Source organism: Tenrec ecaudatus, chromosome 16 (assembly GCF_050624435.1).
Source record: "Tenrec ecaudatus isolate mTenEca1 chromosome 16, mTenEca1.hap1, whole genome shotgun sequence".
Taxonomy (NCBI): Eukaryota; Metazoa; Chordata; class Mammalia; order Afrosoricida; family Tenrecidae; genus Tenrec; species Tenrec ecaudatus.
Genome location: NC_134545.1, coordinates 85,406,974 through 85,434,452, shown reverse-complemented (window position 1 = coordinate 85,434,452; position 27,479 = coordinate 85,406,974). Strand labels below are relative to the sequence as shown.

General features: G+C 55.2%; 1 protein-coding gene across 5 annotated transcripts in view; it reads right to left on the bottom strand.

Moving 5' to 3' along the window:
* The window catches only part of PAX2 (paired box 2), a 93,711-nt gene that overhangs the window by 58,512 nt on the left and 7,720 nt on the right, over positions 1–27,479 (bottom strand). For 3 of the 5 annotated variants that reach the window (XM_075533965.1, XM_075533968.1, XM_075533967.1), the window contains exons 1-3: positions 25,272–25,314; positions 21,684–21,852; positions 20,758–20,955 (exon numbers count right to left, since the gene is read on the bottom strand). In XM_075533965.1, coding sequence (XP_075390080.1) covers positions 20,758–20,955; positions 21,684–21,852; positions 25,272–25,314 — 410 coding nt within the window. Of the gene's footprint in view, positions 1–20,757; positions 20,956–21,683; positions 21,853–25,271; positions 25,383–27,479 lie in introns of those variants that run through there. The other 2 variants (XM_075533966.1, XM_075533969.1) reach the window with 2 other exon arrangements.

The window sequence follows — 27,479 nt, the reverse complement described above, 5'->3', positions numbered from 1 at the left end:
TTGGCTTTATGGATCGGAACCGACTCAATGGCACTTAACAGCCCCCTACCACCTCCCTAGAACCTATTTCCTGACCCACTAGGAATACTGCTTTCAGGAGAGAGACACCTCAAAGCCCAAGATTGAAGCTCCTGAACTCGACTCCGGGTCTCTCTTGGCCATGTGCTGAGAAAGGAAAGGTTAGGGGCTTCCCCTGAGCCTTAGCCTTCCCAGTTGCAAGATGGGAGCCATCACTCGGGCTGGAAGCAGATGCTGCTGGTGCCAGGTGTGCAGGAGATTTCCAAGCAGGTCCTCGTGACATCCTGCCCAGCCGTCCAGAATAGACTGCCTCCGCGACTCTGGAATGACTTCCTAGTGGGAGGGCAGGCTGGCAGCAGGTCAAGTCAAATCACCGCTTTGCTCAAAGAGCCTTGGGAGGAGATGTCATGTAACTCCACACGTGTGTCATAGATATATCGACTCTCTCACGGTCCACTCTCATTGTCCTGGGGTAGACTGCTCACTTGAGGGCGTATGGAGAACCTATTTCATCCCCGGCTGGGGAAAGGCTTTCATGAGCTGGTAAAGTCAAAGCAACCCAGAGGGGAGATGGTTTCAGAAAAGTCCACTGAGCCCAGTCGGGACAGATGGGGCCTTGACCACTGGCTTCCGGCTGCCGGGAACCTTCCAAAGAACAAAAGCAGATTTGCTTCCGCAAAGAATATTTGCCCATCATGCAGGTCATTGTTTCATCTCGGGCCTTTGCGAGCTGCCTCCGCCGGTACGTGTCCCTGGCTCAGCCCCCAGGCAAGTCGAAGCGACACAGACAGCTGGAGACTTTTCCTGACAGAAGCTCAAGTGAGACATCATAGATCATCCTGGAAAATGTCCTCGCTCCTGGGAACCGGGCTACCTTTCCCTGCTCCTGAGAACCGGAAGGAACGGAGCTCTCTCCTCTGCCCAACGCAAAAACTAAACAACAGAAGTAGGCCTCCTCCCTCCTACAGGACCCCACAGGAACAGCATCCACTCACTCACACACTGCATGCCCCCCGACCCCCGCGATGATCAGACATTCTTAAGAGCAGTCCTGGTTCCTTTGGGTGTGTAGTCTGTGCACAGCCCAGTGTGGCTTTGCCTGCTCCCGCGCCCTGTGGCCTTGCGTTGGCACGATGGACCACCTTGGCCGTGCGCTCAGGGCTGGGTGGAAGGGCCACTAGTAGAGACTGAGCAGTGCTCCGCCCTCCAAATGTGAGCTGAATTCCTGGTCCTTGTCCCTGGGGATGTGCTCCTGCCGGAAATCGGGCTTTTCTCGTGTGACTGAGGTCAGGACAATGTAGGGAGGGTCCTGACGTGAATCACTTGTGAGCGATTGAAAGGCCAGAACAGAGACACACACCAGGAGAAGAGAGATGCCAACTGGAGGCACCCCAAGGAATCCTGGGAATAACTAGAGCTACTGACAAGGAAAGCCCCTCTTTAAAGCAGCGGTTCTCAACCTGTGGGTCGAGACCCCTTTGGGGGTCTAATGACCCTTTCACAGGAGTCGTCTGATTCATAATAGTAGCAAATTGACAGTGATGAAGTAACCATGAAAATCATTTTATGGTTGGGGGTCACCACAGCATGAGGAACTGTACGAAAGGGTGGCGGCATGAGGAAGGTTGAGAGCCACTGCCTTAAAGCCATGCCTTGAATTTGGATGGCTAGCTTCCTGGACAGTGAGAAAATACATGTCTGTTCTTTAAATCCCTGTGGTGTTTTGTGTCATGGCAGCTAACAGAGACTGGGCAGTCTTCAAAGCGGTGACCAGGACTTGCATTCTGGCAGTGGAGGAAGAGAGAGGTGATACAAAGGTGCCCAGTTGACCCAGGCCCTTCCCACCCCCACTCTCACCCCCAAAAGGGTCAAGGACTCCTGCCTCTTCTGCTGCGCCTCAGAAGCCAGAAGCAAACTCTGAGGAAGGAGAGCCCTACCCAAGAGCTTGCGGGAGGGGGTTCTCACAGTGTCGTCCTTGGACCGCCGACATTAGCAGCCCCCCACCCACGGACGCTCGCTACAGTGAACACCCCAGGTCGCACCTCAGACCTCCTGGGGTAGGGGTTCTCACAGCGAATCCTCCAGATGATTCCTAAACTCTCTAATGGAGGAAAGCTGGCTTCTGGGGCCATGGAGGAGTCTTGTGAGTGGGGACAAAGTCACCGTGGTGAGTTCAGGCAGTTCCTCGCTCACTCTCTACCACGTTTCTCCCTGTGATCAGCTTGACTCCGACTGACAGCCACTGACATGCAAGAAGCTAATCTGATCCTCTGGGGAAGCTACACTATAGGTTAAAACGGAACATCATTTCGAAATCGTTTCTTTGAGGACACCCCCGGACGGCACATTCCGAGTGGCTTCCTTTGTGACCAGGCATATTTTCTGCATCACCCTCGACTTCTAAAACAGGCATTGAGTCGGATCATCCTCCACCGCGTGTCCCCGGGAGCCCGGGCCAGAGGCAATTTCCCAGGCTAGATGGGCCATGGGGCTGACCCAAGAGGGCAATTGCGATGGTTTATGTGATGAACGGTAAGCATATGGATTGATTTAACTTTAAGATAGTTCGCATAAGTTTAAAAATTAAAGGGCAATGTGCTTAACTAACCATTTGGAAACCAGTCTGTGGTGCATGCCAAGCCCAGAGCGTGAGCAGACTAGCTCCTCGCCTCCTGGCCCTGCCCTCATCGGCAGCGTTTCTGGCTGGTGCCGTCCGCCTCTGTGGCCTTCCTGGGTGGCTCCGGAGGCTACAAGGCTGCCTGATAGGACATCAAAAAGGATCCCACGTGGACTCCTGGCTAGGGCCAAGGCTCCTGTCTACTCTCCCTGCCCCACCCCAGGCTCACCACATCCACTTGCTGGAGGCAGACATGGGGCCTCCGTATGCTCACTCGGCACTGTACTAAGTATTTCACATGGATTATCTAATTTCACAATCATCTAGGTAGTCGGTACTGCTATTAGCTTGATTCTATAGGAAATGCTAACGGAGTTGCTGAGAGGTTATGTAACGTGCCCAAGGTTATACCGTTGTGTAAGTTAGCAGAGGTAGGAGTGGGTACAGGTGCCTGACTCCAGAGCTCATGCTGCTACGTGCTGCCAACCACTAGGTAGAATAAGTCAGTCATAGCAGGACGTAATCTGTGAGAGGATAGGCCTGTTGACGTGGCAATAGATGAGTTTCATATGATAGTAGCAAAAGTAACAACTACCATTTATGTTATATCTCAGAACAACTATTTCACATCTCCTAGAGGACAGGAAGTGGACTAAATGCACCTCCTCCTTCATCTCTTAACTACAACTTGCTACCGTGGGCATGGTCTCTCCTTCAGCAAAGGGGCAGTGGAGGGGCTAAGCCAATTGCCCAAGGTCCCATGCTTAACAGCACTGCAGACAGGTTTTGATAAAATAAACCCTATTGCCTCTTCTAGGAGCCTGGGTGGTGTAGTGGGTTGCTAACCACAAGGTCAGTAGTTCGAAAACAACATCCACGAAAGAAGATGAGATTTTCTACTCCCATAAATGGTTACCGTCTCAGAAACTCAGTTTCTGGGGGAAGTCCGACCTTGTCCTGTAGGTCTACTATGAATAAGAATCAACTCTACTAGCAGTGAGGATTTGTCTATAGTAATATGTCTTTGTGTTTATTAACTCTTGGTCATGAGCAAAACTTCCCCACCATCTTTTAACAGCCACTATCTGAACACCCGAGTCAATGTCTGCGCAGGCAGTCGCATGGAACTGCGATTCTAAGCACGCTTGCCCCCTCTGCACGTGCCGCGGTAGTGCTTGATAAACATCAGATCTGTGCTATCAACCAACACGATTTTAGGGTGAGTGGCTATGGCTTCTTCAGTGCATCTTCTGTGCACTGGTGGGTCCCAGGGTTGCTTTTCAAAACCATAGTTACTCGTGTATATGATTTGTCGCGGGAGACTCCGCCCAGAGGTGTTCGTCTGAGTCCCACGTTTCCAGAGACCATTTCTATGATTCCTGTCTCTCTGAATACACGTCTGCTCTGGTGCATTGATCTGGGATTTACAAGCCTGAATACATTTATCAAAACCCACTTCATAAATATTTGCCCCATATGTCAAATCCACAAGCCACAGTCCCACACGACCACACACGCATCACCAGCCCCTTCTCCGGTCTCTGAGGTCCTCGCATCCCCAGTGTGTCCCTCTCTTGGCCCTGTGCACCAGCGTCGATATGCATACAGGCACATTTGTATACTTGTGTATCTCTCGGTGTCTGGCCCAGACAAGGTGGGGGCGAGGGGAACGTGGAAATGAGAGAATTATTAAATGCCAAGTAGTTGTGCAATAAATTCCATTGATTTTATAAACTCCAACTTGTCTTCAGTCTCCTTCCAGTCTTTATCCTGGGGGCATTGCAACAACAACAAAGAAAACCCCCTATTTTGAATATCTTTGCTTCTTTTCTGAGCCACCCCCCAACCCTCCAAAAAAGTGTCAATATTTTATTTGGATTTTTAACTTCGCTCCATAACAGTTGTTTGACCTCCTGACTCGTGCAAGTCACATAAATTCTGGGACTTTATTCAGGAGCCATGTTTCTGCTATTGAATAAGCAATTTGGGAGGGTGAATTAATGACTTGTGCTGCTGCTGGAAAGTCCCTGAAGAAATATTAAAATTGCTTGCAGACGGAATCGATACTCAGTGAACACCCAGCAAGAGGGCTTTGGCTCTGGAATGGCCACCGAAGGCAGGGCTGCGGTGGAGGAAGGGGGATTCCTGCACCCAGCCTGGCAAAGCCCTCCCCGCTCGCCTTTCCCTTGTTCCCCCGAGTGCTGTCATTTTCAGTAACAGCAAAGTCTTATTAAACCCCCAACCAAGATAGAGCTGATTTGTCCTGTGTCCGGAAGCAGGCTCAGGGGACAATTTACTCTCTTACTAGCAGCGAGAGCCCAGAGGCCTTATTGAAGGTGACGGACCGGGCACATCCACCTGCTGGAGAAAGTGGGTGGGGCTTTAAAACAGACCATCCCTGTGCTTGAGGGTGCTGTGGGGCGGGGGGATGACTCACTAAATCAGGTAAGCACAGGCTTACTTTGCTTATGTACTAATCTGTGGCGATCAGGCCACATACATTTAAAAAGAGGCTTTGAATCTGTAGGAAGGGGCATAGGGTTGGCAGAGAGACAGATGCCAGCCAGACCTAGAAGCAGGACCTTTGACTGGCTGGGGGGAAAAAGGTGAAATTGTTCACTACAGGTTAGTAACGAAGCCCGAGGAAGCCTGTGCTTACCTTGCTTAGTGGGTAATCTGGTGCTCAGGCTGGGTGGGGAGGCCACTGCTGTGACCACCTTCTCCTGGCTCTGTAGCCGTGGTGAAATTCAGCTGGTTTGCCCTGCTTCCCCAGAAGTGATACCTAATTTTTTGTTGAGTTTGTTGGGTGAACCGGTTGTTCAAATGGCCCTTGTAATTAGCATTCTCTCTAAAGGGGGCAGCTGGGCAGCCGCCCAATGTGCAAATCACAAAATGACATCCCTTTCTCTGTTTTTAACACGCACCTCTCTTATTGTTCTTTCTTATTAACTGCGTGAAACAATAAACTCCCTTCCGGCATATCATTTCTTTGCACTTCTCCCGGCTGCGAGGCTGCTAAGCTATCTGGATCCCACCGCTGGTCTGTGGCAGACTGCGGGGTTGGCCACGTCTCTGGGTGCGGGTCACCGGCGCTTGCTAGCGCCCAGAAGGCACTGTGACTTTGGCTTCTGCACATGGGCGTGCCTGGGCGATGGGGCGTGTGAATTGTTCTGTGTCTTAGCCTGTGTTGCGCTGGGCCAGGACATTCTGGCAGCTGCCTGAGGGTTTGTTACTGGGCGCTTTGTGACATTGTCCCGAGGTGGGTGCACTTTGTGTAACACTGAGCTGGAGGGACTCCAGCATTGTTTCCTGGCCGGGTCTGTGTTTCTGCTGTGTATTATTACGCTCATTGATCATATCAGCATCTTTTTTCCCCACCCCCACGACGTAGGTCTCAGAGATTAGGTTAATGGGTGTCTCCTTGGTGATATGGCTGGAGTAATGATGTTGGATTTTGGTGGTGGTGTGTGATCCAGCAATTGCTTTAATTGCCTCTCTTTCTGTGTGGCCGTGGGTGAGAGAACTCACCCTTGACCTCTCGAGCTGACTCTGGCCTGGTCATTTGCATGGTTCCTTCCCAGAAGAAGGAGTCTAGAGAGGCAGGATCGAGCTTATCTTGATGCCCGGCTCTCCAGGTCTACGCTCTGGGAAGCAAAATCAGAGCCAGCTTGACCACTAGAAGTTGCCCCTGCTTGGCTGGACTGCTCTGCTTCTGCCTCACTGGGATAGATCCTGGTGCGACCCTCTTTTCCTCGGTTTCAGTTTAAATTAAGCCCCGAGGCTAACTCTGAATCCTTTTGAGAGTTTGAATCCCTGCTGGGGCTAGAGGAGAACAGAGGAGAGTAAATTTCCCAATTTCAATAGGAATCCGAAATGTGAACTCTTAATTCCAAGAATTCTCCAGTCCATTACACTGTGTGGCTCTACCCATCAGCCTCTCCTTCCTTCCCAGCATCCTCAGATGAGGTGGCCCAGCAGTGACCTGCACTCACAGGTCAGGGAAGACCACGGGCACATGTGGACTGGGCAGGACTTTCTACTGAGGCACAGAGCCCTTATTCTGAGCTCATAAATGTATTTATGAACATAGCTGGATATGAGACTACAGAATACACAGAGCTCGCTGTAAGGTGACCCAAGTCTGCGCTTCCTTTTAGACAAGGTTGCTATGTAGTATGATGTAATGGGGAAGCATGTGGCAATCAGAGCCAGCGCTGCATAAGTTCGAGTCCTACTTCTGCTACTTAGCCTGTGACCTTGAGCAAATTATTTAACTTCTCTGTATTCTAGTTACCTCATCTAAAAACAATCCTATAAAGCCCTATGGGGTTGTTTATGAGGTTTAAATCAATTAATACATGTAACATACATCGAGCAATTCCTAGTTCAGTAAGCATTTGTTCTTTATGATGATGATGACAAATGCAATGACTGGCTGAACAAAGATCAGCCCATGCATGTATAAGGATATGTCCACGTATGTGCTAAAGGGCAAAAAATTCCAAAATGAATCAAGGTGTGTGTGTGTGCGCACACTTACATTCTCACTCACTGTCACAATTGGAGTCAATTCTGACTCATTTGTGACTCTATAGGACGAGGTAGAACTGCCCCTGTAGGTTCCTGAGATTACAACTTTTGATGGAAATAGAAAGCCTCATCTTTCTCACACGGAGCAGCTAGTAGTTTTGAACTGCTGACTTTGTGACTTCATGTCCAACACATGCCCACTATGCCACCAGGGCTCCTGTGTTTACATTAGAGATGTGCAAAAGCTACAGTCAGACAGGGCAGGGCAGCGGGCAGTTCCCCCTTGGCCGTCTGGTCCATGCAGACAGCTGCAGGTGATGAGGGCCAATAGCGTTCACAGACAGAAGGCTGCGACCAGCCCTCATACCTGGCTGACACTTACCAAAAATGTTCATTATGAGTGTGCTCTCAACACTCACACGTAGCTCAGTTGAAGGATTTGCGCTCTACTTTTAAAACCGGGGCTTTCCCAGCTAAACTCAACTCACCGCCATTAAGTCAGTCCTGACTCATGGCACCCTTGTAGGGTAGGGGGGAACTTCTCCCGTGGGTTTCCAAGACTGTGATCCCGTATCGGAGTAAAGAGCCTCATCTTTCTCCCATTTTCCCAGGGGACAGGTGCAAATGAGGAAGAGTAGGATCCAGCTAGAAACAGACCACTTTGGCTCCCATCTTTGCTATTGTTGGGCACTGAGGAAACAGGAGAATTCATGGTTACCCAAATGACTTTCAACCACCAAACAACTAGATTAAGGTCAAACTGAGTTGTTGTTTTTTTTCACATCTTTGGTCCTTAGGAATGGGGACCACTGTGGTGACTGTCAAACTCGTGTGCATCCCCGCATGACCCAGTTAGCTGGGGGACGATCGTCGATGGATTGAGTTAGAATCCATCAAATGTTTGCCTGCTTCTCCTCTTCTTTCTTCATGTTCTGCCTCCTCTCCCCTCTCATCCCTCTCCTCTTCCCGTTCACCTCCCTTTCCTCTCCACTCTATGACATTTAAGAATCAGAAGAACCCTTCAAACCTATCAAATAAGGGTTTTCTCCCACTACCATTTCATTTTATTTTTTTAAAAAACCAACAACTTACAAAATGCAAAGTACCACAACCCATGAAAATGCCAGGAAGCCCCGAAAATGCCAACCTTCAACTCCTCAAGAATTAACAGGCTCATTCCAGCAGAGGAATGTATAGTCACACAAAGTTCACACACACACACAATCACACCCGGGGGGCGACTCTAAAGTGAGAGCAGACCGAGCGGGAAGTTAAAGACTAGTTCTGTCCAAGGGTCAGCTAAGTGACTCGTGGTGAGTTTTGCTGTGCTTGTTTGGGTTGTAAGTACAGAGGAGAGCAGTGTCCTCCCCAGCTCTCACTGGCATTCCTGTCACACCATCCTGCTCACCAGAGCACAGTTGTTTTGGTCTCTGAAGCTCTTTCATTTGAAAGATTACAATGTTTGAGCGCATGGCAACTAGAAGCCACGCCTATCGACCAGGCCCACGATGCTGATCGTCATTGTAGCAATTCTACTGACATTTATAGAGCGCAGACTATCTGCAGGCAAAACTCTAAGACTCACTTGCTTAGCTCATGTAACCCTCATGAGGACCAAGGAGATAGCTACGTGGTTATCCCCATTTTATAGGTGAGGAAACTGAGGTCCAGAGAGGAACGGAAATGAACTCATGACCATGACTCCCATTGAGCATGAAACCAGAGCCATCTCTCGCCAGGGCCCCCAGGCTTTACAGCACGGCAGCACGTGGCTTGGTGCATGACCTCGCACAGAATAGGTGCACAGCCAAGGTGTTTAAATAGAGGCATGAAATAATAAATTCATGAAAGATCACATCCGTTTAGAATTCTGATATTCTCTTACTAAAGCCAGGCCTCGAAGGCAGCTGGCTTAGTGGGCCAGGCTGTGCCCTGCACGCAGCTGGTGGGGTAAGAGAAGTGCCCACCAGCTGTGATGGTTCAGACACGAATGCCCTCACCGCCAGTTCTCCAGCGGATGGGAGAGCCAGGCCCCGCAGCTCCTCAGACCAAAGACCAAGCCCAGACAGGATCCAAGATGCATCCTCACCCCCAACGCCGTGTCTCCTTGAATGATTTTCTCTCTAGAAACAGGTGTGGGTTCTGTGCCCGGATAAAAAACGGAGACATGCCGTCAAGGCTGGGTGTGTTTCTAAATCGCTGGAGAGTTGGCATCGTATTGACAGCCTTGATAGAAAATTGACTCAAGTTTTTTGGGTTTCGTCCAGATGTTTGGGAGTTGCCACCGCCATTAACCTGTTTGTCAGCAAGTGCTCATGCATTTCCAAGAGCCCTCAGTGCACACCGAGGAGGAAGAGACTCACCCAGAAGAAAACAGACTAAAGAGGACAGGGGCAGCAGCGATTCCACAAAACCAGTCAAGCAGCCTCCGTTCTGGGAACGAGCTGCTGCCTGGAGATCCATTAGCACATGGGTCCAGCTCACAAGAGACCCATGTGCTTACAGACCTTTAAAGGCCTCCTAAGGCTCTACCCTGGCCTGTCCAGAGAGCTCTACCCAATCAGATTCCTGCACGGCACAGCTGATGGATCAATCCCAGCGCGGTGTCCAGTCCGGAGAGCAGCGTGGCCACGTGGCGGCCAATCCTGCCTCTTCGCGCTGACATGGCCTCATCCACTCTCCAGATGCCGCCGCCTGCCTGTGCTCCACCACGCATTCGCTGTCCAAGCCGTAGATTTTGAAAAGCTTGGCGTAAATCTGGTTTGTGACTTTGTACATTTACCTCTATTTGTGATTTAGTGTTCTGCCTTTTATCATCTCTCCCAAACTCCATTTTCTTTCTTTCTCGCGCTCTGCTTTTTAATGCTATTTACAACTGCCTCATCCATACCGCCGCAGAGTCATCTTTCAGTGTCTCTAACGGATCTGCCCAAATGGGTTTTTCTTACCCAGGTTCCCGCTCGCCGCAACTTTATTTATGCTTGCGTACACAGGAACTTTAGCTTGTTCCGTGCAATAGCATATGGGATTACCACTTTTATCAAAGGGATCTCGGCACTAAAGGACTCCTCGCAGGTGCATTTGTTTATTCTTACACTCAAATACGGCTCTCGCTGCGTGGGGCAGACTGTGAACAGGCGAGCAGGCGTGCACAATGTCCTGCACGGGCTGGGCCTCTGTGCTCCACTGCCCTGTGTCAATGCTTGGTGCCGGCTGGAGGAGCCCAGGGAAGCCGTGATGCGGACAGCAGCTGACCCTCAAAGAGCTGAAGATAAAGCCAGGCCCGGGGCCCTCCCTCCTGAAGGCCACTCATTCTTTTAGGAGCAGGCCTACTTCTCCCACATTCTCCCTGCTCCATACACCCTTCATCCAGAGCTGCTTGAGATGATATCAAAATCCACAAACAAGGTTAGGGGACCTATTCATTCTCTCTCTCTCTCTCTCTCTCTCTCTCTCTCTCTCTCTCTCTCTCTCTCTCTCTCTCTCTCTCTCTCGGCCATCAAGTGGATCCTGACTCATAGTGGCCCCAGAGGGCAGAGTGGGTCTGCCCCACAGGGTTTCCAAAGCTGTGCTATTTACAGAAGCAGACAGTCACATCTTTCCCTCACGTGTGACGGGGAGTTCGAACCACCAACTAGCCACTGTCCGTAAGCAGCCAAACATCCAACAACTAAGTCACCAGGCTCCTTTCTATTCTCCTAAAGGGTGTGAATTAGGGGGCAAGGGGGTGTGTGTTTAGACACCAGGACCGTGACTCCCTGGTATCCTAGGCGATCCGTCTAATGCTTTTTTTCTCTTCCTCCTGTTCTTTCGATACCTTCCCCTCACTTCTAACTCTCTTTGACCTTGAGCCCTAACCTTCTCTTTCGCACCAGAATCTGTTCCAGGCAGGACAGCACGTCTAAAGCAGCAGTGACCTGACCTGATGGGCCTGGAGACCAGTCGCCAGAGGGACTAGCCCATCACTTCACTCCTGGAAATAAATCCCATTGTATTTGCATTTTAATTTTCCACATAAACAAAGGCCCAGAGTACTCGCTTGGGCAGCATCACTGGACGAATTTAATTAGAAATGAAAAGTTTATAGGGCCCTCTTTAATGCGATTAATGCTCAGTTAACATTTATCACATTTGGATGCTGGGATCGCCTTTTCGAAGCAGCCACTGGCCATGAATTGAATTTCTCTCAACTTTGTTGTGTACCTGTCCTGGGTGGTCATCTCCCACGGGGTCTGCACTGCCGGGGGGCCAAGTTCACAGGGGCAGAGGCTAGGGTGGGGGTGGAGAGCAGCAGTGTGAGTGGGGGACACTTTCTAGAAGGAGCCAGACCGTGACTGGCTTTGTAACCTCTGCAAAGAGCCGAGTGCTCAACGCCACCAACTGACTGACAGGCTTCAGAGCCTCTTGTCTGCCAGAAAGACTCCTTCTACTCCACCCGCTCCATTTCTCAGGCCCCAAGGCAGGCTTTTGCTGGGGATCTCAAAAAATTCATTGCCATCGAGTGGCCTCCGGCTCACCGGGGCCCTATAGGACAGAGGAGAACTGCCCCTGTGGGTATCCCAGGCAGTAACTCTTTGCGGGATTAGGCAAGTCCGCACCAACCCCATCTGGTCCTCCCTTCTCTCCTCCTGTCTCCTACTCTGCCTCCCCTGCCTCTCTTCCTGTCACCTGACGTCCTAATAGGCTTTCCCTCTTAGGGGCACAAAGATGGGGAGAAGAAGCCCCAACTCCAATCCCCAGTAACTCTCCTCTGGTTCTCCCTGAGGTCCGGCGGTTCGGCTCACCCGCCCGAGTGCTAACTCCTCAGGGAAGCAGAGGCCACGAGGAACACGGAACCTCTGCTGCTCCCTCCAGGAAGGATGGCCTTCCCTATCTTATCGAATCCTCCTCACTCTGATTAGAGTCCACCAGGATTGGCCTCCAGACCCAAACCAGCTAACGGAGCAATGAGGAGGAGAAATTAAAGAGGCTGGAGATGGGAGGAAGCACTGGGGGAAGCAGGGAGGGGACGTGTCCACTTTGCAGATGATAAAAGGAGATACACATTTTGACCTTCAACCTTATTCAATTCTGCGGCACTCCGCAGACGCCAGCCAAGCACCCGTGATGAGCTCCCATCCTAGCACACCCGGACCCACCTCTTGACACACAGCCCTGGCTCACAGAGAGAAGGCTCACACATGGCTCAGCAGTGTGGGCGAGGGCATGGGATTCGTTCTGTACCTGGCAGGACACCCACGCATCGACCCATCAGAACAGCCACTGTCCGTTCAAGCATCCACTCTCCTGATAGCGCACGACCCCCCTCCCCCAACCCACCCCCAAGGAAGCAGGCCTTCTGGTTATGGCAGGAACTTCCGTGCTAGCATCAAACCACTGCCTCAGCCAGAGACCCTCTGCACGGCCACCCACCAACCCACCAGCTCCTACGTCCACCAGAATGCTCCCCGGGAGACCTCCCTGCCAGGCAGGGCCATCGAGACAGCTTCCCAGGACCTGCCTGCCTAGCTTAGCAAACACCAGCCATCCACACACTCTCCCCAGCTTGAGCCACGCAGGGGCGCCGCACGCAGGCTCACCAATTTCTCTTAGCCACACAGTGTGGCTGGCATGGCTTGTTGTCCTCTAAGGCTAAGAGGAAGGTCAGTGGGTAGGCAGCAGAAGGAGGGACAGCCCCCTCATCACTCCTGCTCCGCATCAGGCCAGGCCAATGCAGCCCAGAGACTCCAGCTTCCTTCCCCTGCCTGCCAGATATGGACTGTGCAGCCTGATCCAACAAAGACCACGGTTTCCCCCTCAGGAGCCCTGGGGCCAGGATTCTCACAGCCTTCTCCTCGACCTTACTCTGCCCACCAGGTGGAGGCAGTTCCTTTTCCCACCCAGCTGCCCCCTCACATAGCCTGCCTCTTCCTTCTGCCAGGAGCCGCCATCCGGCCTTCCTGCTCTGGAATCACTGCTGAAGGGAGAGCCCCACAGAGATGCGTGGGTCCTGTGGAAGGCCAGCAGAGGGAGGAAGCCCCGAGCAAAGTGGTCCAAGACTCCTGATGGCCGGATCGAATCTGGAATCGCCAGGAAATAAGGACCGACTGACCTCTGATGTTCCCTCTCTCTTGGCTGCCCTCCCACTCTGCCAGCATGGCCTGCAGGGGAGCGAGCAGACAGGAGGCACTGCACTGCAGTCCGTCCACAGCCTGCCCCATCAGCCTTGCAGCGCAGGGCAGACCGACGCAGAGCCTAGGTCCATGCCCACGCTGCAAGTACCCCTCAGCCCCGGGACTTGACATTCCCCTGCCACTTGCTCTGGCGAAGCACTTGGTTGCAACCAGCCAGTAGATCCTCAGGAGGATGACCTGCCCTCAACAGCCCCTATGAACCCAGGGGCCAGTCTACCCTATCCTCATGGGCCAGCATCGACTCAATGACAGTGAGTGGCGTTTTGAGACATCCCTATAAAAGGAGGCCTGCCAGTGCTGTAGATTCAATGTTGGGCTGCTAACCGCAGGGCCAGGGGTTCAAACCCCCTTGCCGCTCCCAAAGAGAAAGAGAAGGTGGTCTGCTCCTCCCGTGAGGATTCTCAGTATGGAGACCACGTGGAGCAATCGGACTCTGTCCTGTAGAGCTGAGATGAGCGGATGGATGCCACAGCAGCCTGTGGATGGACACATCCCTATCGTCCGCCAGGCCTGTCTGGAGTGTCATTGGACTGGCTCTTACTCCCTCTGAAAACACAGACTCTCTTCCCATCCTCTTTCCCCTCTAAGGATCCTGTTGTCTGTGTGGCTGTTGAGCCTTCCCAGGTCCCTCCCTCCCTTCGGCTCTCTCCTCTCTTACTAAGGATTCCTAGATCAACCGGGACCTTGCTCCTCCTGCTCTCCCTCCAGTGCCAGGCCCTTCTTCGCGCGTCTCCCACTTCCCCAACAACCTCCTGTGCCCGGCCTTCCCCAGGAGGCCCTGAAGCACCTGCCTTTTCCGCACATCCTGCTCCACTTCCAGGCTTCTCCAGTTGCCGGCTATGAATTTTTTCATTACTTTCCCTTAATTCCCTGGCACCTGGATTACTTGGGGAATGATTTGAAGCCTGACCCAGGACTGTTCCCAAGTGCTGGGTCAAGGTTTCAAACTTGGAAGATGGGAGAACCTGACAGAGCATCGTCTTTGCTGCTTAGGCAGTTGGTCCCTAACGAATCCTGCCAACTGGGTGAGATCCACAGTGTTAAAGCAAGGACACACTACGGATCACACAGGTCTCCGTCACACAACGCCATCATGCTAGCAACGCCCCTCTCACTGGACTCCAGAGGGTTGGAGTACAAACAATCACTGCATGCCCATTTGGCTTCCGCTTGCCTAAATGATGCTGCGAAGACTTCAACCGAGCCCTCTCCCATCTCAGGAAAAGCCCAACAGTACCCCACTAAGGGACCCCATGAGCCAATGAGTATAGGGGTTCAGCCTTTGTCTGTGGTTGTGGATCCTGCCTGTGAGCCTCCTTCCTTTTCCTCCTCTTGACCTTGGAGGCCTTTCACCTCTGAGCAGGCAGAGGTGGGTCCACACAACACACACAAATCCGCACACCTAAAGGGTAGCAACCTGTAAGCCCATAAGCGATTGTGAATATGTGCCAGCCGCACCTTCCAAGCTCCAAAACAACCGGCTCCACAGAAGAAAAACATCTCAATCTACAGTTTGTTCCGTCGCAGATAGATAAACCCAGGGGGATTCCATTTTTCACCTGCTCAATAGTTCACTGGCTATTAGAAGGCACCACTTCCCACGCCTTGGGTTCGTCAGAAGCCCCTCCGATTCCTCTAGGTGCCTGGCCGTGACTGGGCAGCCACAGTGGACACACCTTGTATGGGTAGGTCCTTCTTCTGTAAGAACCGTGGCTTAGAGGGATGGGGGAGGTGTGTGAAGAACCAGGAGGAATCGGAGAGAACTCGTAGGCCAGGTGAGCGCCCTGGGCTTCATTCTTTCAAAGAAAAGGAAGTGAACAAGGAGCCACTTTGCAGCGTAGATATTTTCTTTTAATATAAGAACTCAAAAAAAAAGTAAAAAAAAGAACTCCAGCTACAGGGAGCCATGAGCAGGGGCTAAAGACCGGCTTGCGTAATAAGGGGTAACACTTCAGAATGGCGAGAGAGCTAGAGATCTAGGAAGCTGGGCGCAGACCAGGGGCCCCTTATAAAGTGTGTCCGGTCAGTGCGGCTGAGAGGCCTGAGAAGCAAGAGCCTAGCCCATGCGGGGGTTGATGGGAAGCACTGTCTTCAGAAAGCAGACCCTTGGGAGGGAGGTGGGCCCATCTTCAGCACCGGTTACTACATTCACTGTTCTTCCTCTAGATATGTCTGCCAACCCCTGTCTTCACATGAATAAACATATCCTTCTAGGTGTGCCAGAACAAGACCATTCCCTAACTGTCCTCCAACATACATGGTCCCTCCTACTCCAATTTCCAGGGTAGCCTCCCATTCCTTGCACTGATGGTGCATCATAATCCCCTCCCTAAGCCAATATGCTCTGAAATCTATTGCGCCCCTTGCCACCTCCCCACTCCCTCCCCCAGTAGCCCCTTGTCCAGGTAACCCTGTTTCCCTTCTCCAGGGGCAGCTCCTGCCTGGCCCCATCTCAACTTGGCTAATCCCCCCTGTGGCCCCTGTATTGAACTGTTGTGTTGTCCATTTCCCTGTGACACGGGCTCTGGTTACAGAGTTATTGATTGGTTTTCATGCAGACAGATGGGTCCTTCCTGGGCTCCCCTAGAAATCCCTAGCTGTATGGGCTGATTGTTGCCTCTCGGGTGTAGGATTGCACTGGAGACCACCCTCCATGCTGCCTCCTGGGCCCGAGCCCTGGACTGAAATAAATGGAGGCCGCCTGAGCGATAATAAAAGCAATTGAGTAGGTTACCTGTGCAGACACAAGATTTATGCCTCTTCATATTTGATGTGATTGTTTTATTGAGTTCTCAGAACAGTGGGGGCACACTTTATTTATTTATTTATTTATTTGCAGGTTTTCCCCGCTCTCTTCTTCTTTGAATCACCTTCCAAAGTTCACCTGGAGCTTTCACTCAGGGCCACCACTCTTGTCTCCCCTTCTGAAGAGCTTCCAGTTAAGGGAAGATCTTAGGGTAAAGGGCCATGGCTGTCATCCGACACCCTTTGAGGGACCTGAATGCTTATGCGGAGCCAGCATCCAGGGAAGAGACAGGCCTATAGGACAGTGGCCAGGAACCCCAGTCTAAAGCAGCTACAAACACAAGAACGAGCTTTCCAGAAGGACAACAAGCGTTTGTTTGAAAGAAGCAGAAGACAAACAAAACCGCAAACCAGCCTGTTGCTGATGAGTCGACTATGACTTTTGGCAAACCCGTATGTGTCTGAGAAGGGGCCTCCATGGGGTTTTCTGTGGTTGATTTCTTCAAGTGATAAATCGAACCCGTCTTTCTGGGAACTTCCGGGTGGATTCAAACAGCCAAAACAGCTTGGGTGCTTCACCATTTGCACCACTCAGAGACTCCACGAAGATCAACATCCCTGCCTATTTCGCCTCTTCTTCTAATGATGACCAAATGTATCAGCGCATGACCTTGTCGGGAGACAAGTGGACAAGGCTTCTCAGACAGAAACTGCTGAGTTTGTCTGCTATCTGTGGCCCGTTCTATCAAGTTCAGAGCAGCTAGAGGAGAGACTTTTACCTTTATGTCTTCCACTCATCTGTGGGGCAAAGCTTTCTCCAGCCACCCACTTGCCCTGGCTGTCTACCGCGAGGCCAAACAACTGCAAGGGTCTGAAAATGTGGCAAGCACCCCCCCCCCCGGCTTAATTCTATTCCAAGTCAGGTCCAAGAGCCAAATGTGCAATGCTTCTGAAAGCTGAGCTTCCCAGAGGGAAGACAGACCCAGCCCTGCCTATGTTTTCAATATTCCTTTGGCTAAAATGAGTGGCTCCCCGCTCATTTGGAAATGTCTTTGAATGAACAGCTGGTGTACCACTGCCGGGCTCCTGGAGAAGACTTGGGAATGGCCCAGTGGTTGATGGCTGAGTGATACCAGAAGGAATTCTTTAGCACAGCGCTGAGGCTGCAGTGTGAATGGGCTCCTAAGAACTAATGGGGAGAGCAGGTGGCAGGTGATGGGTGTGAAGTTCACTTTGGAAGAGTCCACTCAAAAGATCCAGGAACAAAGCATCCGGACCCCAAGAAGTACAGGTCTGACCGAAGAAGCTGGAGAGTGATAACTTTGTCAGCTCCCCCCAAGAGCTTGCCCTGGAGGGGGGGGGTGCTTCAGAACCCTAGACTTAAGGACTGCATACCTCTTTTGTTTTGTTTTGTTTTTTTAAGAGCTCTATTCTCTCCCAAGAGCAATAGCCTTGGGCACATAATCAGGAAAACCCTTCCTGCCTGGTCAATTGCTCAGTGATGTAACTAGGGGACTTTTCTCCCTTTGGGCAGCAGGGATCTCCCTCCATCTCTCCCCCTCCGGCCGTTTCCCATACCAGGTTTCACTCTAACATCACCTGTTTATAAACACCATCGCTCTACAGCAGCGGGGGTACAAGCAGAGAGGCTGGCAACTCTGTGCTCAGTGATCAGTAACCCAATATTGAGAGTGATTCAGACAAATTCCTCGTGCTAAGCCATTCAGTCAACCCTGGGGGGTTTTGACTGCGGTCCCGGGGGTGGAGGCAGAGGAGGCTCCAGGCTTACTCCATTGACTCAGACGGACATTTCTAGGAGGTTTTCTCATGGAGCACACGGGTTGGATGGCCCAGGCTTTATCACGACAAGATCAGAGAATGCCAAAGCCATTTTTAAACCGTGCAAGGTAATTTTGTTTATAACCATAAACAGCATATTTCAAGTGCGGCAACAGCATCTGTTTTGAGGCGGGGAAGATGAAACACCTTATGATTTGGGTCAGGTAGGGAAGCATGTGTGGGCTTCCTCTCTTGCCAACCACTGGCACACGCCCTTACATCACAGTTATGCAGGACCCAACACCGTGGGCACCTCACTAACAATAAAACCTCACAACTCAAGAACCACCCACTTGCCTAACGGTCTGCACTCGCTACACAGAAACAATCTCCGGCCTCTCTGGCCACAAGTAAAGGATTCTGCAAACTGCAAAAGGGGTCACACATTCTGGTACAATCAGCACCTACAGTAACATCTGCCTCCATCAGGCTTTGTAGGAAAACAACACATCTCAGAGAAAAAAGCACCTTCTCCCATCAAACAAAGCACCAATAAGGAAGTCTCTGCATCCCGCCAGCCCTGACTCAGCAGCACACTGCGAGTCCCCCAGAAGCCTTTCAGAAGCACATAAATTGGGAGGATTCTGTCCCAAGCAACAGCAAGAAGAGTCTGGCTCTGTCTGGTGGACGGTGCTAGCCAGCCAGGCGCCCCTGGACCTGGGACTGGTGGCCCATGCTGTCCGTGTTGCACCGCCTCCCTCCCCTGCCCTCCCTCTCCATCTCAAGCCACACCTGCCCACAGATGGCGAGGTCTCCATGCCCAAAGGAGGCAGCCAGGTCCCTCAGATGACAGGGTTGTGTGCTGAGTCCACTCTGCCGCTGTCAGAACGATCAAGCAGAGGTCCAGCTTCCTCCCACTGCTACCTCCCGTGAAGCTTACTTCTCTGCTTCCATTCTGGTGGGCACACCAGAATAAGGCCTCTAGAGCTCCCCATCCCCTGCTCTCCATGACTTGTCAGGAGGGCATTTCTGAATATGTGCCAAACCCCCGCTTCCAAAATGTCTCGCAGGGATGGGGGTGGGGGTATGTTGGGAGACAAGGGGTTGTTAGACTGGACTGCTGCCACCCCTACCCGTCCACCCACTCAGAAGAAACAAGTCACCACAACCATCCATTTCTTGGGTTCCCCGAAAGGTTCTTCTGTGCTTTCACTGCAAAGAAGCATTTCTCACAAGTGTTCTTCAGAATGCCATCACCCAATGCCAACCACGGATCTCAGCAGGACCACTCAGCCAGCCGGCTACCCTCTCCCCAAGACCTCAGTCCCAAAGCACTCCCAGGACCAGAAGCAGCAAACAATTTCTTTATCCTTTTCTTCTCTCTAACCACCAGGCCAGTCTCTGGCCAGAGTTCCCCAGGCCCCTCCCCTGGCTTTTCCATGTAAAGGACTCATTCCTCTCCCACACCAGCCAGCCCTTTCTCCAGTTCCTTCCAAAGATATGTGAATGTCAAACTCTCTGTTTCCAAGACCTGACTGAGTCTGGCCCAGGGAGCTGGAGGGTTTTCCGAGGGTGTATAATTAGCTGATCAGTATTATGTTACCCTGTTCATAACTGAATAACCATTTTAATACAGATGGCACACACTGGGATAATTTCTGGGGTCGCCTTGCAGTGCGTTACAGCACGAGTGTGGCACAGGGAATCTTCTTTAGCCAAGGTACATTCCACCAGCTAATTTTACCTGCTGTTTTCAGGATGATTTGGGATAATTCCATATCGTTTGCAAAATATTTAAAACGAAAAAAAACCCCACCTGGATACATGATGCCAGTTTTACAAAAGGCACCATCTGAATTATTAGTTGCCCTGATAACGCATCTATGAGGAGTACAAAACATAAGGAGGGTGGGAAATCCTTAGCCCTAGCCTTTCTCACTTGGGGCTTCCATAGAATGGGGAGCACTGGTGGAAAGGCTGGCCAAGGCTGTCTGGGACCTGCCTCTACATGGTACATGTTTGGGATGTCAGGTTGGACAGCTCTGCCATCAAGAAGTCTATCTGGGAGTCTGGGCCCAACTGCTATTTGCATATTCTGGGTTGGCCACCCAGAGACACACACACTGGTCTGGGTGCACACACACATATTGGAGTGGGTTGGAGACTGGTGACCTCCCACCCAGTGCTATTCTGCATCTGGGTCTCCCTGACCAACCTGTCATCAGCCCAAAGGCTTCAGCTGGAGGTGAGCACCCTAGGTGGTTGAGAGCATCTCTCAAGGTCCAGCGTGGAGCCTAGAGTCCTGTCTCCCTCCCTGGCAACCCCTCCCTTGCCCAGCTCCTCTGTTCTGGCACCCACAGCACTGGTGGCTAGTGTTCGCCCAAAGGCCTGGTGAGGACCAGCCCTGCAGGCCTGGAGCTTGTGCAGGGAGCTGGCTGGGGTGGCCTGGGCTTGGGGTGGCAGGTTTTGTGGGAGTTGGCAGGGAAGGCGGGGAAGCCAGGATGGGCAGTGGCCCCTGGGGAAGGGAACCCGTCCGTAGAAAGGGAAGTCGATTTGGCTTCAATGAATAGACACTGGCCATTTTAAAAGCTTCAGCTGTGGACTGTGATTGTTTCTAGATACCGAGGCTCGCTGGTAATCTTGGAGTCTTAATTACCACTAACTCTTGGATTCATTTCCAGGACACTGAGGGAGCAGCCAGGCAGAGACTGTACCCGGCCCAAGCCCAACGAGAGAGACAGCCCGCCCTGTCTGCCTGCCTGTCTCTCCTTCCCTCCCCCTCTGGCTCCCAGGCCCTCATCCCTCCCCAAAGATCTTGAGCTGAGGCTGGAGAAGGAGTTGAGACTGCTGGGGAGAGGTCCCACCCCCCTGCAGGCGGGTGGGTGGTTTGCTCACCTGTTGATGGAGGAGACGCTGGGCACCGTGTCGTTGTCGCAGATGCCCTCAGCCAGGAGCCGGTCTCGGATCTCCCAGGCGAACATAGTCGGGTTCTGTCGCTTGTACTCGGCGATCTTGTCCACCACTTTGGGGGTCGCCACTTTGGGCTTAGAGCCGCCAATCACGCCGGGCTTGATGCTGCCGGTCTCGTAGTACCTGCGCCGGGAAGGCCGGCGGGGTCAGCGAGGGACGGCGGCGGCGGTGGCGTGGGGCTGCAGCGGGCTGCGGGGGATGCCCAGCCGCTCCCCTGCTCGCTCGAGGAAGCGGTGCCCAAGGAGAAGTCCCAGCCGAGGCTGAGCTGGCTTTCTGCGGGCTTTGGGCTGGGGCCGGGGAGGCGGCGGAGCGCGAGGGGGAGGACGAAGACGAGGGGGACGCTCCCTCCTGAGAGGCGCGCACGCCAGCCCAGAGAGAAAACCCGGACTTCCTTTTGGGAAGCGCAAGAAGAGCCAGGCAAAGCCTCAGGCCAACCGCTCCAGCCTTTCCCAAAGAGCGTAGAGCGCCCTTGGGGCCTAGATCTCCCAAACGCTGCTTCTGCCTCTCCTGGGGACCCTTCATTCCTCCCCACTCCAGTCACCTAACCCCGCCCACCTCCCACCCGCACTCACTTCTCTGGAAGGGGCGTCCCTCCCTTCCTCAGGCGGCAATCGGCCCCCTCCACCAGAGGGCCCTGGGGTTGGGTGACCCTGTTCCACCCTCGCTCCTGGGGCCGTAGTCACCACCTAAGCGTCCTCTCCAGGTGGAGCAGCGCGCCGGGTCCCCTGGAGCTGGGGGTCTCCCTTCCCCTGCTCGGTGTCCAGGGCTTTCAGCAGAGTCCTGGGACGGCAGACCCGGGGCTGACCGGGGCAGAAGGCAGAGCGTCGCCCCGAGCAGCTCGAGGCTCTCACCTGCCCAAGATCTTGCTGACACAGCCGTGGCTGACCCGCAACTGCCGGGAGATGTCACAGGGCCGCACGCCCTGGTGGGCGAGCTCCACGATGCGCTGCCTCACCACGTCGGGCAGGGGCCGGCCGTTCACAAACACCCCCCCAAGCTGGTTCACACCCCCGTGCCCTGCTGGGGAGAGACAAGAAAAAAACACAACACCCCACACACAGCAGGGACCGGCCATTAGTCAGGGCCCGCAGCCCGGGACGTGCGAAGGGAACGGGCAGGGCAGAGGGGCACGTCCCACGTCGGGGATAAGGGTGGCCGCGCGCTCCACGAGGGGTGAAGGGTGGGGATGGGAGGGAACCCCAGGGCTGCAGAGACGCGGAAACACACGCGGAGCCCTGGCCTGGGAAAGAACGGGGCTTTGGGACCAGGCGACGGCGTAGCAGAGTGTGGGACGGGGTGGAGAAGCCCCATGAAGCGAAGACAGTAAGGCAGGGAGAGGAGAAAGAAGCGAAGAGCGGGGAACTCGTGCCACCGCGGAAGGAGGAAGGAGAGCGAAGGAGAAGGGCTGAGCGGCAGCTTAGGCGGCCAAGAGGGGTCCCGCCTGCGGCGCAGGCAAGGGGGATTTGGTGCTTCCGAGGTCTTGGAGGAAGGTGATTGGGGGAGGGGGTGTCGGGGGCAGGGGTATCTGGATCTGGATGATGCTTTTCAGAAGAGGCTCCTAACTCAAACACAAGCTAAGACCATTGGCTAGCTATCTGCTTCTTCGGGTTTATTTTTTAATGCGAGGTTTTTCTACCTCTTTTTCGGTTGTGTTTAATTGTGAGATTTTCTTTCTTTCTTCTTCGTAGTGTTTTGTCTTTGACTATATATCCCCTTCGCTTCCCAAGTGTCTAAAGTTCGAAGAAAACCAGGTTGAGAGAGAGCAGACTAAGCCAGGGGTTCAGTGTCAAGGCTGCCAAGCGACACTGCGGTGGCCGCGGCGGCGGCAAGCTAGAGAGCGCTAGCTGCTCTGACTCACCCGCTGCCATGCAGCACCGAACCTAGACCTGTCACCTGGCCCAGGTCGCCTGGTCCGGGTAGCCACTCGGCGGGCTAAAGGTTCAGGGCACCCCGTGCGGCCAGCCGCAGCCAGCGGGCATCTCTGTGACCCCTGGGCCTGCAGCTGCGCTGGCAACGGCGCACCACGGCGTTTGATCTCCTCGCCGAGCCTAGAGGAGATCCCGGGTGCAGCGCGGGCTCCCCACCTCGCAGCCAGGCGGTCACAGTGCCCGACCGCAGGGTGCCACTCCTGGCCCCTTCCTCCCTAGCCTGCAGCAGCCGAAATATCCGGTGCCCAGCAGAATCTATCCGCCGCCGCCGCTACTGGGCCGCAGAGCGAGCGGCCGGCCGAGCGGCGGGCTGACGACCTGCAGCCTCTTGCCCCGCCAGCCTCAGGCGACTTTCGGAGAAAGCGGGGGACACCTGCGCTCCCCTCATCTCCCTTCCGTCCTCTTCTAGGGATGGGGAGCCAGGGTGGTGGAAAGCTCTGGGGAGTGGGCCTGAGCTGGGCAGCTGGGGCGGAAGGAGCCTCTCCTTTTACTCACCCCCCTGACTCTCTACCTACATCCAGCCCACTCCTCACCCTCCCCGCCCTCCAAAGCCCCTCCATCAATAATTTAGGCCCCGGGAGAACTCGCGTTACCGGTCTGAAAAGGTGGCAGCTGCGGGCAGATGAGAGATGAATAATTCAGCCTCCCCGGGCTCCGGGCCCGGCCCTTCGGCCCCAATCTGAGGGCGGGGATGCGAAGGGGACACGGCGGGGGTCCAAGGCTGAGTTCCCGGAGCCCGCACCGAGTCAGGCCTGGAATGCGCCACCGTTGCGGGCGCCTACTCAGACTGCGGCTGTCGCTTGCTGCCCTTCAGCCCGCCGGCTCACACCCGGCTAGCTCCCTTCTCCGACCCCCTTCAGCTCGCCTGGCTTCCCCTAGGGTTTCCGAGTGGCACCTGGCGGGCGGCGGGGCTTGGCCGAGGCCCGGCAGGATCCGCTGCCGAGGACCGCGAGCGCAAGCAGGGGAGGCCGGCGGCGGCAGGCCGGCAGAGCGCAGGCGGCTGCAGACCAGGGTCCTCTTGCTCGGGAAAGGACTGCGGCTTTCCCGTCTGCCTCGCGGCTGCCAGCGGCGACCCCTAGACCCCGCTTTTTCCCCAGTGCTTGGAATGCTGTTGGGAGATCTATTTTATTCCAGGAATATTTACTAAAGCGCTCCCTGTAACGCTAAATACCAGCATCAGCGGGAAACAAAACAAAACACACCACACAGCTCTCCCTCCTCGTTTCTTTTCCTCACAGAACAGACCCAAATCAAGTCCTGAAAGTTTCCCTGTGAAAAGTTACAAATTATCCTTAATTATTAATCTACAGATGGGGAGGGGCTTTCTATTTAGACGCTTTTTTTAACCCCTAGGAGAGAAAAATCTCAGAAGTGCTTTGTGATCCAAGACAAATGTCACAGACTAGATCCGTTTACATTTTATTAAGACAGTGCCTCCTCTTTCGCTTTTCCTCCCTCCCTTCCTCTTCCTTCCTGCAAAAAGCCTTTCTGTTTCCTTTCTTGGATTTCCTCCTTTTCCTGTCGCTTTTCTTTCACCCCAGCTTTGGCACTTGCCTTCCTTTTGTTCTCCCCCCTTCTCGTGCCCTCTTCCATCCCGTCTCCGACCCCCTGGCCAGTGTGATGGCTCCTTGGCAGGACCAGGGAGTAGAAGGCCAACCAGAAAAGAGCCTTCAAAACTGGGGTCACATGAACTCCTCCCAGGCAACTGCTTGCCTGGGGGTTGACTTCGATCTCTCCTTAGGAACTCCCCCCTTTGTTTTTAGAGCATCTCCCAAGGAGAGGTGGGGGGACATGACTACCACAGGGGGATGTCCTGCCAACTTAGACTCCCAACTCCAGGAGAGAAGAGCAAGAAGAGGGTTAAGGAGTGAAAAGTGAAGGGCAACATAGGGTGCATTTCCGGCCAGCCTGGAGCTTGGCCTTAGCTTGGGTAGGAGAGCCCAGGAGCTTCGGGGAGCTGAGGGTCAGAAGGGGGCACCCCACCCCCACACGCTGCACCCAATTTGTCCTGACACGGAAACTGCCCACGCTGGGAGTCTCCTGGGTGCCCACCACTCTTAAGTTTGCAAAAGTGACAGAAGAGGAAAAGGAGGAGGAGGAGGCAACGAGAGCGAGCGAACGTGGGGGAGAGCCCAGAAAACTGCAGTACAAAACAACCCTGCGATGTCTGCCCATGAGCGCCCCAACCGGGGGCCCCAGGGTCACCAGGGTGTGGGGTGGTGGAAGTCAAGACCTGGGACTGCCAAAGACCCTGAGACCTGAGATGGAGCAGGTAGAAGGAGCGGAGGCAGGCAGAGGATAGATAAGCCCGGGTGACAGGCAGGGAAGGAAGCTGCGAGGCGTGGGAAACACAGGGCCGAGGGAAAGAGGAGGAACGAAATGGGGGGCCGAGAGGAGCAAGGGCAGCCTCTGAAATGGAGTCGGAGCGCGGGGAGCCGGGGCCGCCTGGGGACAGGACCGGAGTGGGACGCGGAGCCCCGAATTTCCCAGGAGCCGGGCGCCGGTACTCACGGTGCATCGCCGAGAAGGGGTCTGCTTTGCAGTGCATATCCATGGGGAGACAGAGGAGCGGGAGCAGCGTGGCCGCCGCCGCCGTGTCGCCTCGAAAACTCAACTTCAGGACTTGAGGAGAAAAGGGAGGGACCGTGGGGGGCGGTGGTGAGCTGGCGCCCGGCTGTGGAAGGGCGCGCGGGGGGCGGGTGGGGGGCGCCGCGCTGCGCTCCCCGCGGGGACTCCTCTGGGCCGCCCCGGCTGCCAGTCGCCGCGGCCGCAACTTCCCACCGTCGGGGCGCGGGGTCGGGCGGTCAGCAGAGCGGCCCCGGGGCGGCGGGCCGGGTCGGGAGACTCGGGGAGCGCATGGCCCGGCTGCGGCTGGGCGGGGGCGACGGCGGCGCGCTCAGCGCCCCTGGAAGCCGGTCATCGGCGAGGCGGCGGTCGCCGAGGGCGCGGGCGGGGGCGGCCCGAGGGCGCCGGGCGGGAGCGGGGCCGCTCCAAGTGCCCGCGAGTTGGCGAAGTTGGCCGCGAAGTAGCGATCCCGGGCGGTCCGCGCGGACGCCCCCGCCCCCGGAACAGGCCGGCGCCCGCCGCCGCGGCCGGAGGCCGGAGGGAGGAGGGAGCCGCGCGGCGCCGGCAGCGCGGGGCTGGCCCCAGGTGGGTTGCGGCGGCGAGGAGTCTCGGCCGGAGACTGGCGCGGCGGCGCCCGTTGCGTGTCTCTCTAAAAGCGGCAAAGCCCCCTCCAGACCCCCTCCCCCTCCCCGCGCCGGGAGATGGATGACTTGTCAGACAAAGGCAATAGATTCCACCACTCTGTGATTCGCCAGCGCCCGAGCCCCGAGCTTCGGCGAGGAGGGCCCCGTGCCTGTCACTCTGGAGCCGGCGCGGGGAGGGCAGGGGAGGGGGCAACGAGCGGGAGGGAGGGAGCAGCGGGCGAAGGAAGAGCGAGGGAGGGGGAAGGGGCGCCCGGGAGCCCGGCTGCACGGAGAAACGAAACTCCCCGATAAGATCCACCGGAGATCAGGATCCAGAGCGGCGGCCGGTCGGACGAACGCTCGGGTCCCGACCCGGGCTGCGCCGCGCTCCGCAGCCGGCTCGCAGCCCCAACTCGCCCAGCCCCGGCGGCCGGTGCCCGCCTGGGCCGTGGCGCCCGGCCGGGCCCGATCTAGACTCGCAACTCCGCGACCTGAGCCCTCCGCCCCTCCCGACCCCCCACCCCGAGCCCGACGCTTCCTTCTCGGCGCCTCCCTTTCCCTTTCCCCTCGGAGCCAACCTCCCCGCCCACGCAACACCCCCCCCCCCCAATTCTCATTCCGGGCTAAAGTGCTGCCAGTTTGCCCTCTTGCGTCCCACGCGCGGCGGCTGCGTCCGGGGCCTCGCTGGCCCCCCTGGCCCACAGGGGTCTGTCTGGACAACCCAAGAGCGCTCGGGCTGGAATGGAGCTGAAGATCTCCCGGCAAGGACCCACCTGCCTCGGCGGCACCCAGTGGACAGCGGGAGAGTCCGGGCACTTGGCTCCTGGGCCCTCGGGTGGCCGAGGAGGGGACTTGGGGAAGGAAACAGTGGGGAGTGGCCGGTGGCGGGCGGCAAAGGACGCAGGAAGAAACCGAGGCTCGCTCTCCCCGGCTGGGGAGAAGAGGAGGCTGAGGCTGCGGCTGCGGCTGTGGCCGCGGCGGAGCGCCGCCCGCTGCCAGCTCTGCGATCCCGAGCGAACGCAGGAGGCGCGGCGCGCCCCGCCGGCCCGGCTCCCGCGGCAGCCGCCGGCCAGCCTCCGCAGCCTCCGCCGGCGCCGGCCCACCCGCTCGCTCGCTTTCCCGGGTCCGCTCGCCTGAGCCAGGCAGGCGCGGCCCTTTGTCTCCTAACTGGTTAAATACAGAATATCCGGGAGATCTTTATGAAATATTTTCCCCCGTCTCATAAATCATCTTGGCACTTCAGCTGATGTTTTAACTCTCTCTCCCTCCTTCGCTCCCTCCCCTCGCGTCCCTGGGTCTGCGGAAAGGGCGCCTCCTCGAAGTCGGGGCTGCGCGGCGCGCTCGCCGCGCGGAGAAGCCCCAGCCCCGCCAGCAGCCCCGGCGCAGAAGAACGCGCTAGGGACCCGCGCCTCCGGACGCCGTGGCCTGAGCTAGGGTCAAAAACCTCCCTCACTGCCCTCAGCCAACAAGAGACTCCTGTCAGGCCTCCGGAACCAGGGTTTGCGGGGCACCCTGACCCCTCAGGCGGGGC